At 30.7% G+C, this 27,970-nt stretch overlaps 1 protein-coding gene across 1 annotated transcript in view; it reads left to right on the forward strand.

Moving 5' to 3' along the window:
* Positions 1-23,630, forward strand: part of LOC136979739 (3'-5' RNA helicase YTHDC2-like) — a gene marked incomplete at its 3' end in the record, with an annotated part of 73,591 nt that extends 49,961 nt beyond the window's left edge. Inside the window, exons 9-14 of the mRNA XM_067275760.1 lie at positions 7,109-7,163; positions 7,491-7,716; positions 11,709-11,844; positions 14,821-15,013; positions 19,172-19,359; positions 23,537-23,630. Of these exons, the coding sequence (XP_067131861.1) occupies positions 7,109-7,163; positions 7,491-7,716; positions 11,709-11,844; positions 14,821-15,013; positions 19,172-19,359; positions 23,537-23,630 (892 nt within the window). The remainder of the gene's footprint in view (positions 1-7,108; positions 7,164-7,490; positions 7,717-11,708; positions 11,845-14,820; positions 15,014-19,171; positions 19,360-23,536) is intronic.
* Positions 23,631-27,970: the final 4,340 nt, after the last annotated feature.

Genomic DNA, 27,970 nt, shown 5'->3' on the forward strand with positions numbered 1-27,970 from the left:
CTGTCTGTGATTTGTTCTAGAACACTAAATAAAAATGGTGATCATCTGAAATATTTTTAGAGTGACTTTGTCTTCAATTTGTACAAAGGTTATTACAATGCCGGCTGGGGACACATCCAGTGCCCACGTCCTATAAGGCACTCAACTGGCCATTTGCAAATTATTTAAAATTTGCGATGGTCGGTTATTTAATTAATTAATTATTTAAAACTAATTAATTAAAATTATAATTATTAAAGTTAATAAGAGATGGCGCCTAACGCCTCCCTCTAGCACCAAATTGGTTATGTAATTTATTTAGTTATTAGCCATATATAGCCCAATAGAATTTTGGCATTTGGTTGGTGTGTGACTTATGTGTAAGATCATTAAAACAGTGGATAAAAGAACATAAAGATAACATCCAGAAGGAATAGCCAGTTACAGCCTTAGTGGCCTATGAAATAGCAGATCCAGATTCTGTAACAGTAGAATGGAATCAAGCAGAAACAATCCAAAAAAGGTTTTGGAGAACTGATGTATTAAATGTGGGGAAGCATGGCACATTTATAAGGGTACAGAGAGAGTGCAGGTATTAAATTACAGAGAAAATACTATGATTTCAGCTGTGTGAAAAGTATTTCTGGATAAAAACCTAATAGCAAGTTAATTAAGAGGATTCTACAGGACGGATAGTATTTATATTACACAACAGTGATTAGTTTGCTAGTATGGAGATTGTAAATACAGGAGTAAAGTTTAAGTATAATTTAGTGTTTTACTGCTTGGTTTATGTCATAATGTGTATATTTTTTGTGTGTTTGTGTAGTTTGGTTGTGTTTTTAATCACTTATTGTAATATTCCATTCAACATATAAAAGTTTGACATGTCCATTTGTAAAATTTTATCTGATTCCAAAAATGAAACATTGGAAACTATTATAGAATAAGTAGCAACTTTGTTATTTGAATTTTGCAATTTACAAAAGATCTCCTGCAGACAGTCAATTAAGAAGACTGAAAACAGAGTAATAAACATTCATTGCGTAGTAAATGGTGGTTATGTTTTATGGTTATTATCATTTAAAGTTCTCTAAAGCTATGGAAATTCCTGAAAATTATAATACAGTAGAGCATCGATTATCCGACTTAATTGGGGACTGGGGTTGGTCGGATAACTGAAAAGTCGGATAACCGAAAAGTATGAAAAAATACATTATTAGTATAGTGTATTAGACCTGGTTTAAATACTAGCCTCCCTTCATGGTCGAGCCAGTGCTGCCAGCTAAAACATGCAAAAATTTAACAAAAATAATATTAAAGTAGCCAAGACATAACCAAATATTGTAGCGTCACATCACTACCGGACATTTGAATTTGCCGACTAGAACGCGGTTGGTTAACTGAGGTTATCCGACCGCGGTCGATTATCCGACCCCCGATTAACGGATAAGTCGGTTAATCGGGGGTCGGATAATCGATGCTCTACTGTAATTTAAAATTAATTTTAATGATACAGTATTTCTAAATGTACATATTTACTATTTTAGTTAATCAGTATTTAAAAGAGAAGAATTTACTATGTTTTGAATCTTCAGTGGGCTAAAGTAACAAAATATGAAACAACACAGAGCAACTCTGGTAAAAACTTTAACGAAGCAAAATAATGGACAAACATTTTCAAATTTTGATTAAGAACATCTTCAGGTTTGAATTTCCAAATTGGAACACATTTCAAATACATTTGAGTTTTGAACATATTCTAAATTATAAATTAATGTAGAGAGAACATTTATGAATTAAAAATATATCACTTAGCATATAAGATATGGACAAAATAAAATAATAATAAACACCCACACAAAATTAGAGAAATAATATGATTTACAGTAAATGGTTAGGTATGCATGTTTTATATCAATGATTCTTGTAGAGTGATTGCCAGGCATAAGATAAATAAATACTTTTTTCTTAAAATTAATGCAGTCTCTATCTTTTTTGCCCTAAGGTTTCAAGGGCCCAGATTTTATCCATGCGTTTAGTTCATCCGATCAGAGATGTGTTTTTGAGATGGGCTTGCATGTTGTTCTCAGAAGCATAAATGACCAGAGTGATAGTTGGTTTTTTATTGTAAATATTATATTTATGTTTGATCAGTCTCTATTGTAACAATCATATGGTAAAATCATGTATTTCAAGTTTTACTGGAATCTGTGGTCTGTCGCTGGAACTCTATACAGTGAAGCCTGCAAATGTGATCATTGTAGAAAGCAGCTCAAAAACGGTCACCTTATACAGAAAGAAGGATGTAGGTGTTCTTGAATCAAATCGTATAAGTATAAATAAGCAAAAACCTTGAATACAGGAAATTTAATATGAAATACAAAAAACATACGAAACAATTGAATGTACATTATTCTAAACAAAATAATGCAACAAATTCAATTTTTTTATGAGAAACTCATCAATCCTGGACTGCTTTAGAATTTTGTTTTTAAAAATTTATTCAGTTACAATTTTTTTTTAATTGCTATATTGGTATAAGAACTTCAGGACAGCTAATAGTTGCATAGCCATAGGCTATTTTTTTCAGCATGTCATAAACTTCCTTGTGGGATAAAGGCAAAGGCCCCCTACAACTTTGGCTTATTTCCAGAAGTCAAAAAGTCTCAAAGGTATTTTTTAAGTGACTATGAGCTTCTGGCAGCATGGGATCAAGAGTGTTATTTCCCAGAAGAAAAGTCGAAGGCTTGGTTTGACGACAGGTTTGGCATATGGCAAGATGCATTGAGTGTGGTGGAGAGTATTTTGAAAGACTAAAAAGTAAGTCTAGGAGGACAAAACTTTCCACATGACCTTTGTACTGTTTTAAATTACATATTTAGTTTATAATACAGTAGTCCCTCTCTTTATCATGTTTGTCAGGACCACCACATATATTACACTGTTTCCTTGTAGTGCAATATATGTGGTGAAACAGTGCAATAGATGTGGTGGTGCAGTATAATCGAGTACTAAAAACTCTGGGCTCATACTAAACAGATGATACATGCTATGGAATCTTTATCTTCTATTCTTTCATCAACAAGCTTATCTGATATATATTAAGCTTAGTTTTGTAATACCGAATTTTAATCGTGGTTAAATCGTATTAAATGACGTTTACATAAACATCAATATCAAGAACACCATTTAGCATTATTATTTCTTTAATAATGACATTTAAATACAAATACTGTTTATATAAAAACAAAATATCAGTTACAATTTTATTACACAGTACTATATTTTATAATAAATTGCTTATTGAAAACTCGTGTAATTTATAGTTTTCAATAAAAAGTATAAATACAGTAATTGAAAATTTAAAAAATAAATAAAGAAATCTTTTCCTTACTCATTTTGCAGTGAATTCAAAATTTCACATTTTTATGTGAATTGACAGTATTGGGTCAATTCACATAAGGTGTGAAATTTCAAATTCACGAAAACTTGTAAATGAGGAGACAGTACTTAAAATCCATATATAAACAGCTTTTAATATCAAAAGGAAACATAAGTGATAATTGATCTGTCCATCAGTTTTGCTTATTTAGATCTTGAGGAATTTATTGTTTCACATGCAGTGGTAATTTTAAGGACAATGGTAGGAATAAAATATGTTATTTTGTTGCAAAAACAAACTCTATGGCAATTGAAACTTTAAAATTTATTGACTCAAGTGCTTTTAAAATTAGGAGGGACTCAAAAAAAAATGCAATGTATCTAAATCTGCAATGTAACGAGAGCTACTGTATGATATGGTTGTTTATAATTTGGTAATGGATATTTCATTTTCAAATATTTATATATACATATGTTTATATATTTTGTGTAAGATGATGGCCTAAGATTAGCCAACATTGTATAAACTGATGATAGCCTAAATAAGTTGAAATAACTTGAAAATGTTGATATTAGAATAAATTTCAGAAAAAGCAGTTATATTTCTACTAGATGACAAATCAATCAGGATTCACCCAGTTTGATTTTTTATTAATAATTGAAGCTAATGTGGTTATACTTTCTTCTCTTCCTTTTAACCAGAAGTGAAAATAAAATATTGATATGATATGAAAAATGATTATTCGGATTGCTTTTTGTGTGTTGTCTTATTTTGTATGTTTTATTCCAGCACACTTTTCTCAAAGAAGTGTTTTCTCAATGTTTTTTCTATTTTCTCAATATATATATATATATATCATATACATACATACATACAGTGGATGAGATTGATTAACAAATATAATCTGTTACATACATACAGTGGATGAGATTGATTAACAAATATAATCTGTTCCAAGACTATGTTTGCTACCCGAATTGTTCGTTAACTGATTATTTACCATAGATTTTTATGGGAATTTGATTAATTCATTCTGGAGACTCCAAAAAGTAAATAAATAATTATATACATTCTTACTATGTTTGTTTATGTAATAATAAAAATACATATATACACAGTCTTGCATTTTTATCAGTAATGTTTTTTTTCATTTGTGGGATGTTAAAGAATCTGTCCAATGTCAGTTGCTTTTCTCTCTTCTTCAGGATTTTTCAGAAGTAATTAATAGCATTGTTGTCGTAGAGATCCCCAAGCCTATTAACCTCAACCTGGTTTGGATGCCATTCTAAGATGTTCTGACATCCTCCCACTTCTTCAAAATCTTTAATAGCAGATGTCGGCATTGATTCTCTTTCGTCTTCCTTTTTTTGGAAGAAAGCACATCTCACATTGAGTTTCTTGGTGTTCTTCATTCAAGAGTTCTTGGAGTTCTGTCAGTAGATCAGTTTCAGGTTCCATTATGTGCTCTTCAATGTCATCTTCATTCACTTCCAATTCCAGATCTCTAGTAGTAGTCACAATTTCATCCATAATTTCAGGGACATCAATTTCCATCTCCCTGAATGCAGGAGGGACACAGCTTTTGCCAAGCAAATTCAACTATTGTTGAGTGACTCCAGACCATGCCTTTTGAATGAGCCACATAACTTCAAGAATATCAAATTTTTCTTTCCAAAACGTTTTTAATGCCATTGTTGAGGAGAACTGGCATGCTTTGAAACATCAACAAAACAGTGCTCGAATGTTCAATTTCTTGAAACCTACAATAACCTCTTGATCCATTAGTTGAATCAATGAAGTGATATTCGGAAGCAGAAACTGAAGTGTCGGCCAGGGAAAGTCATTCGGCAAGTTATCTTCAAGGTCTATTGAGTGTCCTAGAGCATTGTCCAATAGCAATAGTGCTTTCAATGGCAATTCATTGGTCTGAAGGTAGTTTTTGATGTTTGGAGCACAAACTTCAAACAGCCATTCTTTGAAAAGAGCCTATATGACCCATGCCCTTTTTTTTTTAATTGAATGTTCTAGGTTCTCAGAGTGATAGACAAGAAGCGGGATAAGCTTCATATCACCACTAGCATTAGCTCCCAAAAGTAACGTCAATCAGTCTTTCATGGGTTTATGCCCAGGAATATTTTTCCCTTCTTTTGTAATGTAGGTATGGTTCGGCATGCTCTTCCAAAATAAACCAGTTTCATCACAATTGAAAGTTTGTGGACAGTATCCTTCTTTTCTAATGAATTCTTCAAATTTTAATGAATTCTTCAAATAGACAGAACTTCTCAGCTTCTTCTTTATCTGCACTAGCAGACTCACCATGGATTACCACATGTTTAATGCCAGTTCTCCTTCTAAATTTTGCAAACCTTCCAGTGGTAGCTTTGAATTCTATCTCCTCATGTGATGAATGTGGAATTTGCTTCTTCAGTTCTTCAAAGATTTCTCTAGCTTTCTCTTGAATGATAGTCATACTAGTTAATCTCTTTTTATTTCCTTTTCTTTTATCCAAATTAAAAGCAGTTTCTCCATTTTTTCATGGATGGCACATCTTTGTTTTTCAAATGTGATTTTTGTTACTCCTTTAGCTGTTTGAGTCTTCTTGATTATATCTTTCTTAGCTAAGACTGTGCATACTATAGACCTGTTTGAGCCATATTGCCTAGCAACATCAGACATCTTCTGCCCACTCTCTTGGCTATTATCTCTTGTTTGGTTTCTATGGTGAGCACGGTTCTTGACACTCCACTTTGTTTAGGCTCCATAATGGTATCAATTTCTTTTTGAAATAAAAAGTTCAGAAAAGCACTCTCAAAAATTCAGAAAACAGAAATTAACTAATGCACAAAAGAATTACGTAAATGTGAAGCCTGAATGAAATTCAAAATTTTGATGTTAAAACATTAACGAATATCCGATAGGACAGTTAAAATCTCACCTTTAGAAAATAATAACCGACGCAAAACTTAACGAGTGCCCGACACTCTTGCAAAGACTATAAAAAACTATTTGTCAGAAAGGTAAACAAAACGCTGGAATTACAATGGAGGGTTTTAAAGTTTGAAGGAATACTATCAAGTCGGTGTCAGATCGAGCATCCGTGTCGACATCTGCGCACCGAAAGGTTTCGAGTCGTTACCCAGAGAACTAGGGAAAACCAATCAGTATTCGTTATTTTACGTTGCTTCTTTTTGTGTTTGTTTTGTGAAATGGTACAAACTCTGCAAGCCTTGAATATATTATTATAAAAACTGTAGCCAATTGAACTTCAGCAAATACCTTGTAATTTCTGCATTCTTTTAAGGTTCAACTATCCAAACATAAAAACAATCCAAACATAAAAATCTGTCGCAAAAGCGTTCGTCGTCCGATTTGTTCGCAGTTCGAACTGTTCGTTAACCGATCACCCTCTGTATATACATACGTGACAAATTGGGAAGTTTTTTTATAAAATTAAAAATATGTTTGCATATGCCAACAAATCCTAAAAAAGGATTTATGTATTAAGACTGAAGGGGGACTTGTTATGCCTGAAATGCATATTGAAAAATAAATACATGGAAGAAAATTGTCTCAAGGTCTGTTCTGTGTTTAATCCAGTTTGATAAGTTCAACTTTGGAAAAAGTGCACTAGCATAAAACATGAAAAAATGAAAAATAATGTTTGAATATTATTTAAATTAAACAGAAAAGTAAACTATTAATGAAGAAGTTTAGAGTTTTGTTACATTTCATTTATTCTTTCAGTGCCTGGAAAAATTCATGATGTGCAAGCTTATTTTTTAGAAGACATTTTAAAAAGGTTAGTAATTAAGACAAGTTTGTGTACAAAATATTTTATTTCAAAAATTTTCACTTTGAAATATATAAAATAAAAAAATTCATCAAAATATTTTGTTTTAATGTAAACAGGAATTTTCAAAACTTTTATTTTACTAAAACTGTAACAAACGAAAAATTTATTAAGCTATTTTAGAATTTAAAATTTTTTTATTATTTTTTAAAACTTTTATTATGAAATTAAGAGGAATATTTAACAAAATTTGTTGTAAAGCTTATTGTAACACATAACAAATAAAAACTTTGCTGTGAATATGGTAATATAACATTAAATCCTTTATTAAATTAGCACTGGTTATATGAGTAAAGGAATGCAAAGATATAAAAAAGATTTAGTTAAAGTGAAGCAACAGCAGCAGCAATTAGCTACATGGTGTTCACAGTTTCTAGAACCCAGTGACAACAACAGTGCTACTGCCTCCGATCTTTCTTCTCCCGATAGTAGAGACGTGGATGACATTTGTGACGAATGCAATGAAATATTACTACCGGTTGAAAATGAAGTTAAAGAACAGGTATGTATTAGTTTAATTTATAAAATAGTGAACAGAAAAATTAAGAAAGAGTAAAAGATAAAGAATTATAAGAAACTATATTAAAAATATTTTATATATTATGCTTGTTATTGTTGTCCATTTAGGGTTATACTGTATAGTGTGTGGAAGTTTTGACATCATTTAGACACAAATTATCTAATGGAAAGTATATAGGGCTTTCTGTGTACATAACATAAGTGTGTGTGTGTGGTGTGTATGTGTGTATATATATATAGTATGTATTGAACGTATATACCATATTTACTCGCATATAAAACTATCTCGTATATAGGACGAGGTGTGATTTCAAAGATCAATATAAAGAAAAGTATATTTATTAATACAATTCTAATTTTATTTTATTTAATCACAAATAAAATGTCAAATGCATGTAAATTCACTCATTGTCGTGCAAAAATTACTGGCATTTTAAGCTTTTAGGAAAAATCTTGTAAAATTGACATAATTTGTTCACGTAAAGCTGGACAATTGGGAACCTTTTCTGACAATTGTTAACAGTCGAATCCACTCTCCGTCGATTACACTTACGAGTTTCTCCAAATAGGGATTTTCGAATAATCGTCTGTTTTCGTGTGAAATTTCTTTTTCCGAGGTTATACCTATTGGTGGAGGCCTTCTAATCCTTTGGTAAATGTAAAATGTTTTCACGTGGGAATGGATTAAAACTTATATCAGACTCCCGTGTGATTTTGGAATTTCAATTTGGAATTTAGTTCAGAAGCTTTGCTTTTCCTAAATGACCCAGATAAAATACTTGTTTTTAAACACCAGAGGGTGAGCATTCAGTAAAGAATGCAAATACAGGGTTCACAAAAATTATTGCAAGAATGCAAAGAATCCTTTGCTCACACTTATAGGACAACCTAGGTTTTTGAAGCAGTGAAAAATGAATAAAAACCTTGTCTTATATGTGAATAAATATTTATTTTTTAGGAGTATATGAATCTTATTTAAAAGAGAGATTGTCATAAGCCAAGAAATTGTAAGTCTTTTTATACAAATGTTGTCTTGGGATATCCAGAAAATTCTTTTTCTTTTTTTGTATGAAACAAAAAGGAAAAAACAAAGTTTCTTGTTTTTGACATTATTATTCTTTCTTGGATTTTGGAGAACCTGGATTAACTAACTGAATTTCTTGTTCTCTTTTGATCTTTCTTTTGATCTTATTTTCTTCTGCCATTTTAACACCTGATTCTTCCCTCTTTTTTAGCAAACTTTGATATCTACTCATGACCCTCCCCATTTTTTCCCTTGAAATCCCTTGTTTCTGCTTAAAAATTCCTGCCTGTTGTCCTTTCTGGGTCAATGCGAACATGCCAAGGAGTGTGCATCAAATACAATGTTAATTGGATTAACATTTCCAAGTAATGATCAGATTATAACATAAAATGGAATACAATGAAAAGAAATATACACAGATCTATACACATAAACATGCACAGTATATAGTTGTTAGACTAAAAGTATATTTGTGTAACAAAACCAAAAGGAACAATAACCAAGCTACTAAATTTACATGGATATATTCTTACTTTTTTAGATATTTAAATTGGTAATTAGTCCTTATTAATGATTACAATTATTTACCTAATATTCTAAGGGTATTATAATATGTACTGAACTAATTTCTGAATATAACTTTAAAATTTATAATCTTTTCAAAAGAAATGAATTATTAGTATTAGTTAATTTGTTGTTTTTATAATTTAAATGCTGATAATAAGCCACATCTTTCACATTATTTCTAACAAAACAGTTCATTAAACATTTAATGAAACAAATGTTTTCTGGGATTTTAGACTATTAAAAACCTGAAGCACATCACTTAATGTAGCTGAAAATGTTGTTTCGTTAAACTTTTATTAAACTGTTTTGTTGGAAAAAGTATGGAAGGTGTGACTTATTATTAGTAGGTTTCAACTCACCATGTAGAGAATTGTAAATGTTGATATTTCAAAAATAATCTTAAGTGCTTTTATAAAATTTATCATTAGAATAAAAGATAATTAATATGAGTGAGATGATAATTTTTCAGTTGTATGTGTACTTGTAATTTCAATATTACGGCAGTGTAGAGACAATAGTTGAAAAATAAATAATGCATACAAAATATAAGAAAATAACAACAACATTCTTTATTAGGTGGAATTTAATATTTGAATCAAGCATGTTTTGCATCTAGTGACATTAATCAATGAAACTTATTTATTAGAAAACACAATTAAAATTTTATCAATTTAATAATTGACTATTACTTCCCAGTTCTGATATAACAGAGGGAAAGTATGGCAATCAGTCAAAAAATGACCCCCCCAAGATTTTTACATTTTTGGACTCAGGACCCTGAAAGTTGAGAAATGCAAAAACATTTGGGGGTTTTTTCTGTATGTATGGATTTTTTAAATGAAAGCTTACGGTAACAACATAAGACAAGCTGACTAAACTCATAAAAATCCTCAGAGTATCTTTATATTGATGTAACAGAAGGTTAATAGCTTGTAAAGAAATATATCTAAAATATTCAAAGAGTTATTTGTATTTAAATGTAATTCATATGAGATAATTCTAGCAATAAGTTGCTTAACTTTCCTGGAAAAACTGCATGTTTCTGTCTGTGGTGCCATCTGTTATGATGGCAACAAAATGACAAATGAAGATTGTTTTATGATAAAAACAACGTTTTTACATGCTGTAAACATTCCCTCTCCTCTTCTGCAGAATATTTGTCAGGGTGCTTTTCCTGTCACCTGTTCAAATACCAGAATTCATCTTAGCTATGATCCTTCTTGTAACAATGTGTGCAGAACTTTCTAATTTTTTTTGGTTTGACATTTTTATCTTTTGAATACAATATCTCCATTATTATGATCAGTTTCTTTCTCTACTCTGCAAATCTATTAATAATTAACTTGTTTTTAGTGAAATCTGGATTCAGAAATTCAGAATTATTAGCTAGCTTATTCTGTAACTAAGTGTTAACCTATTTTAACTTAGTTAACATATTTGAAGTGTTGAACTAAGCTGTACAAGTACTATATTTTATTCAACTTTATTTACCGAACAAAAAATTTACAACAACGATAAACATTTCTAAAAAAATGCCACGTGTAAAAAAAGATAATATGACGTAGAAGGATAAAGATGTGTCGACAGATGCCAATTACATTCCAACAATATCAGTAAATTAAAGATTGCTTTCTAGAAAAATATGTATTATTTTTAGTTTTTAATGAATGTTAAAAGAAAGTTGTAACCAGTTTATATACAGTTTAATAAGTTGTCTGTAGATTGAATTTAATCAACTTGTTTAAAAAATTCACTGATATGCTTAGGGATACTCAATATAAAATAAAATTTGTTTTTTAGCAAAAAAAAATTAACACAAGATCAATTGACTGTTATTAAAGAAGAAAAAAACTATAATCTATTCTGGATTCTTCTGAAATTTATAATGTATACAAGCAAAAATCACTAAAATTGAAAATTATTGGCAGCTGGAATTTAATTCTTTTTTAAATTATTAAATAGTGAAACCTACTTAATAATTAAAAAAAAGCAAAAATTGCTGCAGAAATACTTGAAGTTAAAAGATTGAATGTTATTTCTTATTGGATGGTTTATATTAAAAGAAGATTGAAAAGACTTAGCTTCAGGTTGAAAAACAATAAAAGTATTATTTGTTTGATTCATTTTAAATTCCTTTTGTTTTCATTTGTGAATTGTATTTGATTTGATTGTGAAGAGTGTGTCTGATTATACCTTAATATGCTTAAACATTTAAATAATCTGGATATTTTTGTTTTAATTAACATTTTTAGTTATATTAAATTTATTACAATTATTTACATTTCTGTGTTGGTTATAAATATAATTTATTCATTTGATATCAAATTCTTAAATTATTTTAATATGAAATTAAATTATTCTTTAATTTTATTATAATATTTAAGATAATTTCTGATAAAATGGAAATTGAACCACATCTGGTAAAAGAAATGGATGATGCTTTACAAGATGCTTGGCTAAATGGTACTGAGAAATCATTTTCTCATTTGTTACATCTCATATTAGTGGAAAACGTTTCAGGTGAGTGTTACTTACTTTTTGTATTTAATTGAAATAATTTGATAACTTATTATAATAAATTTAACTGATTTAAATTGATTCGCACATTAGACTTGCTTTGTAGTGATACTCAATTTAGACACTAATTATAACGTAATGATCAATAGCAAAGGTTTCTATTATTCTCTTGTAAGTGTAATACTGTCTTGAAATCATTGACTTTGTCAATGTTAAATTTAAAGAGTCAACCTATTTATTTTCGATTATTTTGTCTCATTTCAAATTGAACACTTCGATGTAGAACAGGCTAATAATTTTTTTTATGACATGTAACAAATTCAAATATTAATGACATTTTAACTTTTCAAGCATTGTTTTAAAGATAAGAAATAAAATAAACTTTTTATTTAATGGAGTTATTTCTACTGCATTTTTAAGTTTTAATTATATTTTATTTTTACATTTTATCTTTAAATAACATTTTAAAGTTAAAATGTAAAAATAATGTAGTTTAAGTTTATTACATCATTATAAAACTTGACTCTGTCATTTGATTATTAGTATAATTGCCAAAGTCTAGCACAATAGTTAATCAGCTCTATCATTTGGGTATTAGATCAAGATGTAAAAATTTCCATTATTAACTGTACTTTTTGCCCTTATGTTAATATTATTTATAAATAATATCTTAGGGCCTGTCAAATATAAGAAACTCAATATTAAACCATTTATTTAAATTGATTACTAACTAAAGTGCATTTTGGAACTTTAGTTCTCTCTTCATTTAGCAATATTGTTAAAATAAAACTATTACATTTAAAATACACCTACATAAGGTACATTTTAATTTTTTCTTGCTGTTCACACACTATCTTCTTATTTAACAGTTACATAATTCTGTCCTATTTTTTAGGATATTTGGTTACAAACAGTTTTTGTTTATGTAAAAAATGAATGAAAAATATGTTTTATAAAGATCTCTTTAATATACTAAACTCTTCTTGAAGTCTATAGTCTCTTCACATCTCCTTTTGCAGTAATATGGACCAAGTATTTGTACAAGAATTCCCTACTCAGTTTTAGTCTTAAACTAGTCTTTTTTGACTTCTTACCATTAATTTAAGTCTCAGTAAATTCTGGACCAAATTAGCATCAAAGTTTTGGTTTAAAGAACAACTGATTTTTCTTAACTGGTGTAAGTTGAATAATATCTTTCCAATAATCATTCTTGAGAATTAAATTTCGTTGATTGTTCTAATTTGGAATAAAGTTTTGCCTCTTGCTTCACTTGCACTTAGTTATAAATATTATTTTTAATCTTAGAACTAGAAAATTTATATTAATTATATTTGTACAGTAAAACCTTGTTATTTTTATGTTGGATAATTTGAAGTCGAGTCTACTTCCTGACCGAAAGAATAGGATTTTGTATATATTTTTGTTTTGATAATTTGAAATACGCATACAATGAAACGTGAAGTCGTTATCTGGTTCGGTGACCCACATAAATATCGTTTAATTCAAAATCTGTCATATTACGTATTTATAAGGAAAGTTCCCGCGTCCGAGTGGCAGCTTCGTCTTTGAATTTTCTAATTACATATTGTTTATATATTGAACTTCTGTTCGTGGTCATTTGGAAATTGTACATGTTGCCAATGAAGAAAGAATTTTTATTTTTATGGAAGAAATCTGTTTGGCATTTAATTATTTTGGACATTTTTTGCAAAAATATATTGTTTTAAAATTTGAAAGTTGATTGAATACACATGCATAGTCATGATAGAATGTGTTCATAGCTTTAGCTGTTAATAGAATGTGTTTTCATCAGATCACATGATTTTTGTAATCTCAAACTCAAGACAGTGAATTCTTCATAGAACTAATCATTGGTCCTCTAAACAAAATTTACGGGTAATTCTTATTGAAACACTTAAGCTTCTTTCATACATTATTTTCATGTTTTGCTTTGTATGTTGTTTCATTACTGGGTACAGTGTGTCCGAGAAAGTTCTTTGTAATTCTAAACATTAATAACAAAAATACTAACAGGTGAAATGAAATGCAGTTTGCTGCAAAAGAATGAAGAAATCTAAGAGTTTTTTCTGGTTTGGTAACGTTTCGTGTGGACTTTTACATGATGCTGTAATCGGTCTAATCTTCTTTGTGGAGAAGACTGTTAACGGTAATGTTTACCAGGATATTCTTGAGTTTTATGTTATTCCACAATTGAAACATTTGCAGCCAAATGTTTTATTTCAGCAAATGTCCAGTGAGGCGGATGGTGCTCCGCCTCACTGGACATTTTCTGTATGTGAATTACTTAATAGCATTTTCCGAACAGTGGATTGGTCTCAAAGGACCCATACCTTGGCCTCCGCGATCACCCGACATAACTCCACTGAATTTCTTTTTTGGGGGTTATGTTAAAGTCAGGGTTTATCAAACACCTGTTTCTGATATATCCGTTTTAAAGAAAAGGATAGATTAGCAATCCTCACTGTTACACTGCAAATGTTAAAAAACACTTGGAGGGAAATTGAGTACAGGCTCGACATTGCTCGTGCTACTAACAGAGCTCACGTACAGCTACGATGAAGGTACTGTAAAAAAACTCTTAGATTTCTTCATTCTTTTGCAGCAAACTGCATTTCATTTCACCTGTTAGTATTTTTGTTATTAATGTTTAGAATGATAAAGATCTTTCTTGGACACACTGTATATGCCAACTGACAGTTTTTCAAAATAGCTTAAATTACTAAGTAATGACTCATAATATTAATGGATTTGTAACCAAATGGGTGAAATTATATAAAATAATGTCATAATTTTATTCATGAATTACAAAAATTTGATTCTAAAAAAGTTTGGATAATTCAGTCATGTTTTTTTGTACCTTGAGTTTTGAAATAACAAGGTTTTAGTGTATTAAGTATTTAATTTTATAGTTGTAACTGTTAAGCTTAAATAATTTATTCTAAATTTTATGTATGTTAGTTGACTATCAGCATCAAGAAACAAGTGTAACAGCATTAATGGTTTCAGCTGGAAGAGGAAAATTAAATACAGTAGAACAATTACTTGCTTTAGGTGCAAGTGTCCATATTAGGGCACCAAATGAATGGACAGCGTTAGATTGGGCTCATCATTTTGAACAAACTGAAGTTGAAGATCTTTTAAAAGCCAGTTGGTAATTAAATAGATATTTTTCTTTATTTAATAGTAAATAATAAAATACATTTAAAAGGCTATAATTATTTTAACAACTTACATGTTACAAGATTTCCAATATATCATTTGTATCAGTGGTACTCGAAGTATGACCTCTGGACCAAATTTGACCTGCGGCACATATTAATTGGGCTTGCACATAAATTTAACACATTTATAAATGTTCCATCTGTCCTGGTTTGGGTTGAATTGACCCAATTTGATGGATTTGTGTGTTGTGTCATTCTAGAAAACTTTTTTCGGTTAATGTTACTTTAGGATCCAAAATGGCGGCCAGGGAAATTTTTCCCTACGTTGAAGACTGCGACGGGGAAAAATTTTTCCCTCCATTCAAGATGGCCGCGATTCCGGCCGCCATCTTGAATTTCTCTGCAGACTCCGCGGATTTTTTCACCGAAATAAACAATAAAAAACAACAAAAAGAGGAGTTTTTTACTCACTTTTCGATTGTTCGATATTCTGAGTATGATCTCCTGTTCGGGGGTCGACGAAATTTTTCGAATCGTTGACAGTTCTATGTTCGACCGCTACTCTTTCTATGTCGTCAATATGCATATATCCTTTCCATTCATCCGTTATTATCGTACTGCTGGAATTCACGTATTTATAAACGATCCAATTCACAGTGTTTTCTGATCTGTCGTTCACCTGACATATGAAGCAATTCTTATCTTCATCGCAATGAATGCAAACGGACTCGGTCGGCTGTATGCCTAATTTTACAGCAAAATTCGATGCGTTATCGATACGGGGAGGCAAACCTAGCTCCGAAAAGTCGTCTTCCATCAACTTGTAGAAATCACGAGAAGTGCATCTCGACCAAAATTCGTCGTTGCAACTCAAATCGGCAAAACTAGTCATTATCGAACAATTGGCAATAAACTAAACGAGGGTAGGTAAGGATAGGGAAAAAACACTCTTTTTCCTTAATTTCTGATTACTTGGTTCTCTAACTTTCAGGATCAAATTGTTATAAAACAAATAACAGTACTTACTAATACTGGAGGAAATAATAATAATAAATATTCAACGATAGCAATTTGTGTGCGAATGAAATATCGTTACGAAAAAAAAAACAGCAATTAATCCAATATGCAATTCGTCGAAACACAGCAGTAAACGATTCCAACTGGAAACTAGTCGATTTGCATAAAATTGCCCAGAAATGACCAGAAATTACGTCGCAGATCATGCATTTGCATATTCGTTCGTAACACACCTATGAATTTCCCGCCGACGTCACGAAAAGGCTCCCTCTACCGTCGCAAATTTACACACTACCGTCTCCGTTTCAAGGTTACAGGATACTCGGCAACGTCGAACGCAGGGTAGAAACCTAACGGGAAAATATTCCCCACGTTGTCGACGTCGCGACTCTAGGGAAAATTTTTTTCCCCGTCGCAGTCTCCGAAGTAGGGAAAAATTTCCCTGGCCACCATTTTGGATCCTAAGGTAACATTAACCCTTTTTTCTTACTGAAATTTCTGAAAAGTGAATTTTATGTGGTAGGCATTTTTATGGATTGTATCTGTTAGTGCAATAGAATACTGATTGGTTGTTTTACATAACAGGAATTTTCAATTATATTATTTTTTTAGCATTTATATATATCTAAGATATCCTCATCTTCAGTTATTGATTAAATGATTGTGAAAGTTACGAAATTACGTAGGCGTAATAAGAGGGAAATTTTATTTAGGTTTTAATAATAATAAAGACTATGAAGGTCTTACTTCTTAGCTTCAAGTTATAATAATTGAATAATTGAAAAATGAAAAATAAGGATAGTGAAATTGTATATATAAACATACATTTATATAATATGTATGTATGCATATATTGTAAACATTACATATTTTTGTTTTTTTACTTTACTATATAAAACAATTAAGTTTGATGTATTTTTTAAGTATAAGTCTTCTGAATTACCATATTTACTTGCATATAAGATGATCTCACATATAGGATGAGGTGTGACTTTAATTAAAGATCAGAATAAAAAAAATTAAATTTATTAATACAATTCTAATTTTATTTTGTTTAATCACAAATAAAATATCAAATGCACGTAAGTGCACGCATTGTCTTTCAAAAATTACTAACATTTTAAACTTTAAGAAAAAATCTCGTAAAATCAACAAAATTTCTTTATGTAAAGCTGGACAATTGGGAACCTTTTTTTCCAATTCTTAACAGTTGAGTCCACTCTCTGTCGATTGCACTTGTGAGTTTTTCCGAATTCTGATTTCTGAGTAATCATCTGTTTTTGTGTGGGAATGGATTTAAAACTTATATTGGACTCTCATGTGATTTTGGAATTTCAATTTGGAATTCAATTCGAAAGCTTTGCTTTCCCTATTGCTATTCACCTTTACTCCTGACAATACACAAGAGTGATTCAAACAACCCAGATAAAACACTTTTGTTTTTAAACACCAGAGGGTGAGCATACAGTAAAAAATGTGAATACATGGCTCACAAAAATTATTTCAAAAATGCAAAGAATCCTTCACTCGTGCATATAGGACGACCTAGGTTTTAGAAGCAGTGAAAAATGAAAAAAAAGCTTGGCTTATATGTGTATGTGAGTAAATATGGTGTGTGTATGTATGTATGTGTATATATATACACATACAAGGTGTCCCATAAATTTGTAAATAGTTTAAAAATTCATAAAAGTTGGAAGAATTGGTACATTTGGATGCGGTTTGTGTGAAAGTTATTCTCACAAAGGGGGATTTTTTTTGGGTAGAGAAAAAGAAAATAGTTCAAATATTTGTCAATAGAGGGCACTAAATGCAAGAAAATCAATGGAATTGTGCAAATCTGAGTCTTATAAAATGCAAGGTGTACAATTAACAGCTCATTTCTGAATTTTTCTGTTACTGGTGTTGACAAAAGGTTTTCATTATGATGTTGACATTTGTGGATAAAGTGCTATTGGTGCAGTTGTTTTATGTCATCCACGAATCGCCGTATGAAACTTTATGAAGGTTTAGGACTCGGAAGAGAATGAAGAAAGGTTCAGGTCCAATCACTCCTGCCGAATTGGTTTCCCTAATACAACGTTTTGAAGAAACGGGAAGTTTGTGTGATCGCCCACGCAGTGGTGCACCACGTTTATCAGAGGTTCGTACCTCCGACGTGGCTTCACAAATGGAAACCAATCTGGCAATAGTGATTGGACCTGAATATTTCTTCATTCTCTTCTGTGCTCTAAACCTTCGTAAAGTTTGAGCTGGCAATTTATGGCTGAGATAAAACAACTTCACCAATAGTGCTTTATCCACCAACATCAACATCATAATGAAAACCTTTTGTCAGCGCTAGTAAGAGGAAAATTTAGAAATGAGCTGTTAATCGTACACCCTGTATTTTATAAGACTCAGATTTGCACAATTCCATTGATTTTTCTTGCATTTGGTGTCCTCTATCAACAAAAATTTGAACTATCTTTTTTTCCTCTACCCAAAAAAAAATCCCCCTTTATGAGAATAACTTTTAAGCAAACCTCATTCAAATATACCAATTCTTTCAACTTTTATGAATTTTTAAACTATTTACAAATTTATGGGATACCCTGCATTATATATGAAAAACTTTTTACAATCCAGCAAAACTGATGACAGACATGCATCCTCATGCTCATAATCCAAAAACAGTGAGCAGCAGGCAGAAGGAGACTACTGTTCTTCAATTCATTTAGCAACTTTCACCACACCTCTTTTGCTGCAGACACATTCTAGCATACTTAAAACCTTATGATAACTACCGTATTTTACGGACTATAAGACGCACCTGAACTTTTAAGCAGTTTTTTAAAAAATACCTATAAGACGCACCGGAATTTTGGAGGCAATTTTTCGAAGAAAAAGTGCGTCTTATAGTCCGTGAAATACGGTTATATTTTTGGCTGTATTAAATAGTTGATTAAATTTCTGTTTTGTTGGATTTTAAAGACATTTGGTGGGTTAATTCTAATTTTACTGTTTCATAAATCAACTCTCTCAATATATCCTAGTTTACTAATAGATAACAGTTTATGTTCAGATCTTATTAGTTTAAAATTATGCTCAATTTATGTTTTTTTTTAATATAACATAATTGTTTTTTCCAGTTCACAAATGGGACAGCTTGAAATGATTGGAATGAATTCATCTTCAAATATCCCATTATTGGAAGAAGCTATAAGTGAAGAAGATAAAGAACTTCTAGATATATACTACCACAGTTTTGATGATGACAAAGTTGATCTTGATCTCATTCTGTGCTTATTACAAAAAATTATTTCCAGTCGTGATGAAGGTAAATAATCTATTTAAATATAATAAACATACCGAATCCTGATGTACTGATACTAAACTAAACAATTAGCATAGTTTCATGGTGGCATCGACTGATGACATATGCACAAATGCACATTTCCTCAAATGTTTATTTGAAAGGACTGGATTGGAATAAAGACACATTTGTATGTATTGTCTTGAGGAATCTTTTTTAAGGATTTTTGTATTGATAATTTTGTTCTGGCAATATTTTTAAGTTAGCATAGTTAATTGGGCTATTATTTTGCTATTATTAATAATTAGATATTAAGTAATTTGGCATTAGAGGTAGATGTTAGGTGCCATCTCTTATCTAAATGAATAATTATAGTACTTTATTAAAAATTAATTATTATAATTATTCATTTAGGTACAGAATGGATGGGGTAAAGAGTGCCAGATCCCTTTTCTTTGTAATTAATTAATGCTGTAAGTGAAGAGAGTGACATGCATACCTGGAGATTGATATATTTAAATTTTGCAGGCATATAGCCCACTTTGCAGGTTGCTTTTGCAATAATCTGTAATTCCTTGCATATTATTTTGAGAGTGACAGCAAAAAATCATTTAATGCTGATATACAGTAATTACTTCATTCTTTAAGTGGATAATATTATGGTATGGTGAACCTAGTCATTCTATTTATATTGTTTGAATATTATTGCATATGATTATTTTTTAAAGTAAATTCAATGTTTGTTGTTATTTTCACATTGTATAATCTGTGTTTTATAATTATCAAAATGAAAAACTCAATTTATAAAAAAAGTGCTCATTAAGTGATAAGATAGATAATTAAATTTAAAACATGTTCATTTCTACTTCAATATGTCAATGCAGCATCTGAGATATTTACAGATACTACATTTGACATATTGAGGAAAGAAGAGCTTGCAAAATCTGTTAAAATTAAAGTATTAAAGATGTGTTATATTCCGGATAACAAGGATGAGATAGATTGGCATACAGTCAAAGTTACCAGAATCATCTCACCCCTCCCATGCCAACATTGCAGAAAACTTTGAAATTTAAATGTTTTAATTATAATTATATAGGGTTGAACAGAAAGTTTTTTGGTTTTTAGACAGAAATAAAATACACTATTTTGTAATAAATAAAAACCTTTAATCCACAATATATTCACCCTTCTATTTTATAATCTTATGCTATCTGATGGGTAATTTCATAATTCCATCTGTGTAGAGTTGGGCAGGTTTTTGAATGAAGAAATTATCAATATGATTTTTGATACCTTCTAAAGATTGAAATCCACACCATTTAAATTATTCTGCAATGAACTAAAAAGATGATAGTCTGAGGGAGCATTATCTGGAGAATATGCAGGGTAACTCAAAACATCCCATTCAAAGTCTAGAAGTTTTTGGCCCATGTTCAATGGTACATGCTGCCTTGCATTATCTTGATGGAATACCACTTCCCATTGATTTGCAAGTTCTGGACATTTTTCAAGCACAGCAGCCTTCAGTTCATCCAGTTGGAGGAGACAATATTTATTGGAATTGTTTGGTTGTTGGGTAAATGCTCGTAATAAACAACCCCCCTTTCAATCCCACCAAACTGAAATCATTACTTTTCTGGGATGCAAACTAGTTTTAGGTTGTGGCACTGGCAGATCACCTGGCTTACTCAAAGGTCTCTTGCATTGAATATTATTGTAAACAATCAAGTTTTTATCAGATGTTATTAATTGCTTTAAAATGGATCATCATCATTGCACTTTAAAAGAGAATTACAAATAGAAACTTGCTCAATTATGTTTTGTTCATTTAATTGATGGGAAATCCAAACATCAAAACAGAAAGTGTATCCAAGGCTAGTCAAATGTCTGACAATAGATGTTTGGGATATTTTTAAGGTGTCTGCTATCTCATGTTGTTTTATGCTGATCATTTTGTATTAAAACCACTGTGGACTCATCATCTAGGGTTGAAGGCCATCCTGACTGAGGTGCATCTTCAAGAGAAAAATCACCCGTGCTAATTTCACAAACCATTTTTGGCATGTTCAGTCAGTAACTACTTCCTCTCATATATGGCGCATGTCTTCTTTTGACTTTAGATGTTTATATTTGTATTTACAACAGAATTTGGCACTAGAGGAAGGTATTAGGCAACATATCGTATTAAAATTAATTAAATATTGTAATTATTAATATTAATGAGATGGTGCCTAATGCCTTCCTCTAGTACCAAATTCTGTTGTAATTACTAATTATTATTTCCAAAATTTAGCCCAATTATTTACATCAATCGCAGGTGTGTGTTTGCTAAGCATCGGGCTTCAGTAGATGTATATATTTGTATTTCTAGTAATTTTCAAATATTGAGTTTTTTGTATACTCCAAGGCATACAGATTGAATTGCCCAATTACTGCAAAATGCAATAAACAGCTGTCCCAGACAGGTACAGGTATGTAAATGGTTATATTTGTTGTACCTTTGCATGCCAGATATTGCTGGGGTATTGACTTAAAGTCAATACCCCAGTATCTTACAAAAAAGGCTCATGGAAGCTTGTGTTCAGAATTTTAATCTATCTGCTGTCTTCCTAGCCTTTGAAGGCTGAAATGCTAGGAAGACAGCAGATAGATCAAAGACCTTCAGACAGGAGGTCTTTGAATACTAGGTTTGCCTGTACAACATGATCAAAGACTATACACAGTTGATGGAGTTTCAGAAAGTCTGCATCATTGGGCTAATAGAAGCATAGTGGCTGTTTTGTTGAATTTCCTGCCATTGGATTGTTCTTATTGAACTGAGATGGTGGTATTGGGACAATGAATAGGTCAGGGGCACCATATATTGTGGACAGGATTTGGACGTCCCAGGTACATCACAAGAAAAGATGATTATCTGATTGTGAAACAAGTATGAACAGTTCCAACAGCATTTGTCCTCATCCATACACAGGTGGAAGCCTTATTTATATTTGTATATTTATTAATATTAATGAGATGGTGCCTAATGCCTTCCTCTAGTACCAAATTCTATAGAACCTTTGTTTCATCCCATACCATTGACATGCAACTAGAAGATGCAAATTTGATTTGCATTTAGAGTGACTGTTATGTCCTCTAAATGCAAATTTGATTTGCATTTAGAGGATATAACAAATCAAAGGACAAATCATTTTTAGTTCTATTCTGTGTACTGTAAGCATCCCAGAATTTGTCTTCATTTGTAATTGTGTTATAAAAGGATTATGGACTGCTATGTACTAGTAACATGTTGTCTTTAATGACAAATCATGGTTTTTTGGGGGGGAACAGATGACTAGCATGTAAAAGACCACTTCAATATCAATTCAATGGTGAGTGCTTCAATTCTGCATTTACTGTTGAGCAGTACACTGCCCTTCACCACTGCTTGCATTCTGGTACAGAGACTTTGATGATATAAAACTATTGAAAGAATAACAGTTTTATATTAGTTTAACTATCAAAAATATTTCATTTTTAATTCTATTCTTATTTTTAATCCTGCATCCTAATTTGTTGCCATTGATGACAGGCTACAATTAGCCATTTTTCAGAAGGAAAATGCTTGGCCACACATGGCTAAGGTTTCTTAGAAATGTTTGTTGCATTGTCACATTTCTTTGGCTTACTTAGTCTAGATTTGTTGTCTATCAAGCATTTGTAGGACCAAATGCTTTGGCCATCTATAAGTGTGAGAGATCTGAAATAGCATTGCAACATTATGAGCAAATCTGTCACATAATATCATATGGTGTCTGTATGCTTTCGTGCCTGATTGTATTTTTACATGTATCCAACAAGAGGAGGTCCTGCAAGGTAGTAAAGATTCCTTTAAATTGTATTGTTGTTTTATAGGAAATTATGTCTTTGCTATGATATTATAATCATTTATTGCCATTGCAAGTATGTTTGCAATAATGAAGTTTTATTTGATTCTAATGTCTCTTTGGCACACATTTTTTGTTGATGAATGTGTAGGATTATTATGCAAGCATTTTAACATAAAATTAGATTTTATTTGTTTAGAATAATAATACTATTTTTTATTTTGAATCTTGTTTATATTAGAAATTTTTAATTGAAGATTTTAATATTGAAAGAATAGTTTTATATTTGTTTAATCATCAAAACATTTCATTTATTTTTAATTCTATTTCAGGTGCTGTGTTAGTGTTTCTGCCTGGATATGATGAAATTGTTTCTCTTAGAGATAAAATATTATCTGATGAGAAAAATCTTCCAGACAGTAGCAGGTAAATAATAATTGCCTTAAAAATTGCATTAACCATTTTAATCTGTAATATATTTGAATAAAAGGAACATTCAATGAATACCAGCAGAATTGAACAAAATATAAAATTTAAATACAACAGAAATGAAATAAATATAAATTAAAAAAATAATATAACATAAAAATGAATAATTGTTTAACAAAATGAAATAAATAACAACAAAATAATAATGCAGAAGTGCCCCATGAAAGGAAGTCAAGTTAGAACTCTTATACAGATCTGTACGCAGTAGTGAGTTTGCATCTCTGTAATAAATGCAGATGGAAAATTCTGTTGGCTTTGTATATTTATAAGGTCTCTAAATGCTTAAGTGTGTTGAAGTTCTTAGTTGGTCTTATTATTGTAGTGTCTTCCCAATTGACCTGTACTTCTTGTTGTGTAGCATATGCTGCTAATGTTGTGTGCAAAGTTTTTATCAGTGTATACTTGTGTTCTTAAGTCTGTTGTAGGTTTTGTTATGTAGGCTTCACATATGCTAGTGTTCTGTTAAACCATGAGGCATCTATTGGGATTGAATAATTCCCAGAGGAATCATTGTGACTATAATGTGCCTTGTCATTTTTTAAGATCTTGAAAATAGTGGGGTTACATTTATATGTCATGTTTTCATTATTGCATTTTGCCACCTATTTTTTTTTTTCCATCAAGGCAGAGAAATAGTTTATCTTGAGTATTTTTTGTACTCACGTTGTGGTTGTATGGTCTTGGGTGACTGGAAGGGGTTGATCAGTTGTTGTATCGACTGTGCTGGTAACCCATGCTGTTTTGCAATTCTTGATATAATTGAGCTTGTCTATAGTGTCTACTATATTTATATAATGTGCGAATGCTTTTCTAATTAATAACTGAAATGCAGAAAGTTTTGTGTGTTTGGGTCAATGGAGTTGTGATGAATGAAAATTGGTTGATAAGATGGCTTACAATGTGTGTTGGTATGGATTTTATCATTCTTACAAGTAGTAGTGGAAATGTCCAAGAAATGTACTGAAGTTATTCTTTCTTGTTTCTATTGTTGTAGAGGACATAGGGATTGGAATTTACCCTTTAGAGAAATAGCCTCAGGTTGGGTTCACTGCATTGTAAGATAAAGATATCATCGACGTATCTCACATACATTAGAATAAGATGTTGAAATTCTGGTAAAATCATCTTTTTCAAGTGGCTATTGACAAGCTCGTACGGTAATCTGATTATTGTGACAACTTATAAGAAAATAAACATTGATTAACTTATTGTTTGGCCAAGCGGTCTGCTGGATTATATCAGGCTATAATACGATAAATGATGATATAATAAATGTATTGTCATTATTTTTTAATGAAAACAAAATTATTATTATTTACAAGTGCTAGAAAATTGATGTATATTTGATTGTTTTAATCTTCCAGAAATAACATTTGTCAATTTTACAAGTTAAGGACTAATTAATTAGTGTATTTTTGGGAAGGACCATAGCAAAATTTTTTGCAAGTGAGATTCTGACTTATTAGTTATATCATTGTTTAATAATGAGATCTTTTTTGTGGACTTCAGTCTCTTTAGTCTATTTTCTCTTTTTTTTCTGTGAGTGAATTTTGTTATGATTCCAGATATATAAGGAAATAATATGCTGTTAAATGGAGACATTTTTTGTTGTCTAAATGCACTATTATCTAGTAACAACAAACCAGAAGACAGTCTTAAATAAAGATGACTGTTTTATACAGCTGAAATGTTGGTTTTTGTTAAGGATTTTGCTGGAATTTAAAGCTGGTTGAAGTGTGTATTTTTATAGGAATTATTATCAGTAGTAAAAATTTTTGAAAATTTTAATTTTTATACTTACAATTGAATCATTATTACCCATCAGCTTTTCAAGAGATTATAAAGAATATAAAGTATAAAAAATATTATAATAAAAAAAATATGTAAGTTATGAATTTTAATTTTAAACTTGATATTTATAAAATTTTCAAATCTGAAAGATTCAAATATTTATAACAAGAATGTTAATCTCCGTGAATGTTCCAAACATTTAAGTTTTAAGATTGTTTAGAAATATTTATTTTTTATTTAAGCATTCTGGTACAAAGACCCTGATGCGGGGATAGAACAAAACAAAGTGTACATAATCTTATAAAATAACAAAACATATTTCACAGATATATTCATCAATTGTAATAACATTAATAATTTAAAATGATAATTGCAAAATTTATAAACTAAATCCAAATCAGAAAATAAAACTTAAAGAACTACTTGGGAGAACTATCCGAAAGAAATTAACAACCAACAGAGCTAAAACTTACCTAAAAAAGAAAAAAACAGCAATTCAAACCAATTGTTCAAAAGAAAATCGGATAGTCTCCCAAGCAGTCCAAGCAGCCACAGATTAAATAGTAGGCAGACCACGCCCCAAAACGTAATTTACATAAATAAGCACAGCTTTCGCTTTAAGCCTAAAAAAACAATGAAAAAGAAATCGAAAATCAAATATACAATAAACATTATGAAATAATCAATTTAACCCTCTTTATGAAAATAAATACCTTAAAGAATAAATCAAAATCAGAAATAACTTTTTTAAACTGATTAAATGAAAAATTGGGAACCCCAAAAGTCTCCTCACGTAATTTTGACAAAAGAGAACAAACAGCAATAATATGAAATGCATCCAATGGTAAGTCCGCCACACCACATATGCAAATGTCCCTTCTGTAATTACATAAAAAACTTAATGAATTACATCTTATTTGCATTAATACGGCCATAACATTAGAAGAAAAATTACTATTATAAATAGAACAATCAAAAAAAGGTTTATTCAAACTCTTATACCATTCACAATAAGAACTTAATAATATGCCATGATTCAACTTCAAAATATAATTATCAAAATTATTTAACTTTAGTAAATAAACACTATTAAAATCTTGTAACAGATTATCAAAATCAATTCCGTTCCTTGAACAACTAGCCCACCAATACTTCGACAAAGGCAACTGAACATGTTTCACAACATAACGCAAACAAATCTTACTAAGGCGTTCTTCATTTAAACTCAACGTTCTAAAAATCCAATTAACAGATTTGTTCAGGATCAAACAAGACAAAGGAATCAATGAACATTCCATAGACACTAGATAACTAGGAGTACACCTTGGAAGCCCGTACATTCTCTTAACAAAAGTAGTTAATACCGTATCCAAACTCTCCGCCTGAAACCCCCACACCTCCGAAGCATAAAGGAGAGATGAGCCCACCACGGCATTAAATAACCTTAACCGATCCTTCAAATTACACAACTTAGCAGACTGACACATATGAATAACTTTGTCCATTTTTATCTCAGCATTAACTTGACAAGACCTCACATGAGTATTAAAATAACCATTACTTTTAAAAATTACACCTAAATACTTATATTGAGATACAATCGAAATTGGAACACCTCGAAACCACCATTTGTCAGCCTTAGAAGCCTTACCACCATTTCGAAAGACCACAATTTTTGATTTAGCAAGATTCAATTGTAAACTATTATCGCTTAAATAATTATCCAGAAGGTCAATCGACCTCTGTAATGACCTCGGAGAATCCGCCACAATTACCACATCATCCGCATACGCTAATACTTTAACAGACACACCACCGACAACTATACCATCTCCGCCGGAATCATCAATACAATTTAATAAATCATTTAAAAATAAACTAAAAAGAATAGGGCTTAAGATACAACCCTGTTTAACACCCTTATCAGAAAAGAAAGGCTGAGAACAAAAATTCCTCCATTTAATCCTAACATTTGAACCACTATATAACTCTGCCAATAAAGATACAAACTTAAAGCTTAATCCAAACTTTAATAATTTCCTCCATAATAAATCCCTATCAACAGAATCAAATGCTGATGCTAAATCTATAAAAAAAGCATAAACCTTACGCCGTTTCCTACTTAGTGTCTTAGAGATAACAGTATACAGAATAAAAATATTATCAACAGTAGAGTAACCTGCACGGAAACCAACCTGACTCTCTGACAGAATATCTCTCATATTCAACCAACTTATTAACCTGTAATACAAAACTCTACAAAAAATCTTAGAAACGCAGCACAACAACGAAATACCTCTGTAATTAGTAAGCACCGACCTTGAGCCACCCTTAGGCACCGGAACCAATAAAGAACTCTTCCATTCATCTCGAATAACACCAGTTCTCAGAACCTTATTAAAATTATCTAATAAACAGAGAAAAGCACTATCAATTTTCCAAAATTCAGTAGGAATACCATCTATTCCAGGAGCACCACCAACAGT

This window comes from Centruroides vittatus, unplaced genomic scaffold (assembly GCF_030686945.1).
Source record: "Centruroides vittatus isolate TY-2023 unplaced genomic scaffold, ASM3068694v2 contig_634, whole genome shotgun sequence".
Lineage (NCBI taxonomy): Eukaryota > Metazoa > Arthropoda > Arachnida > Scorpiones > Buthidae > Centruroides > Centruroides vittatus.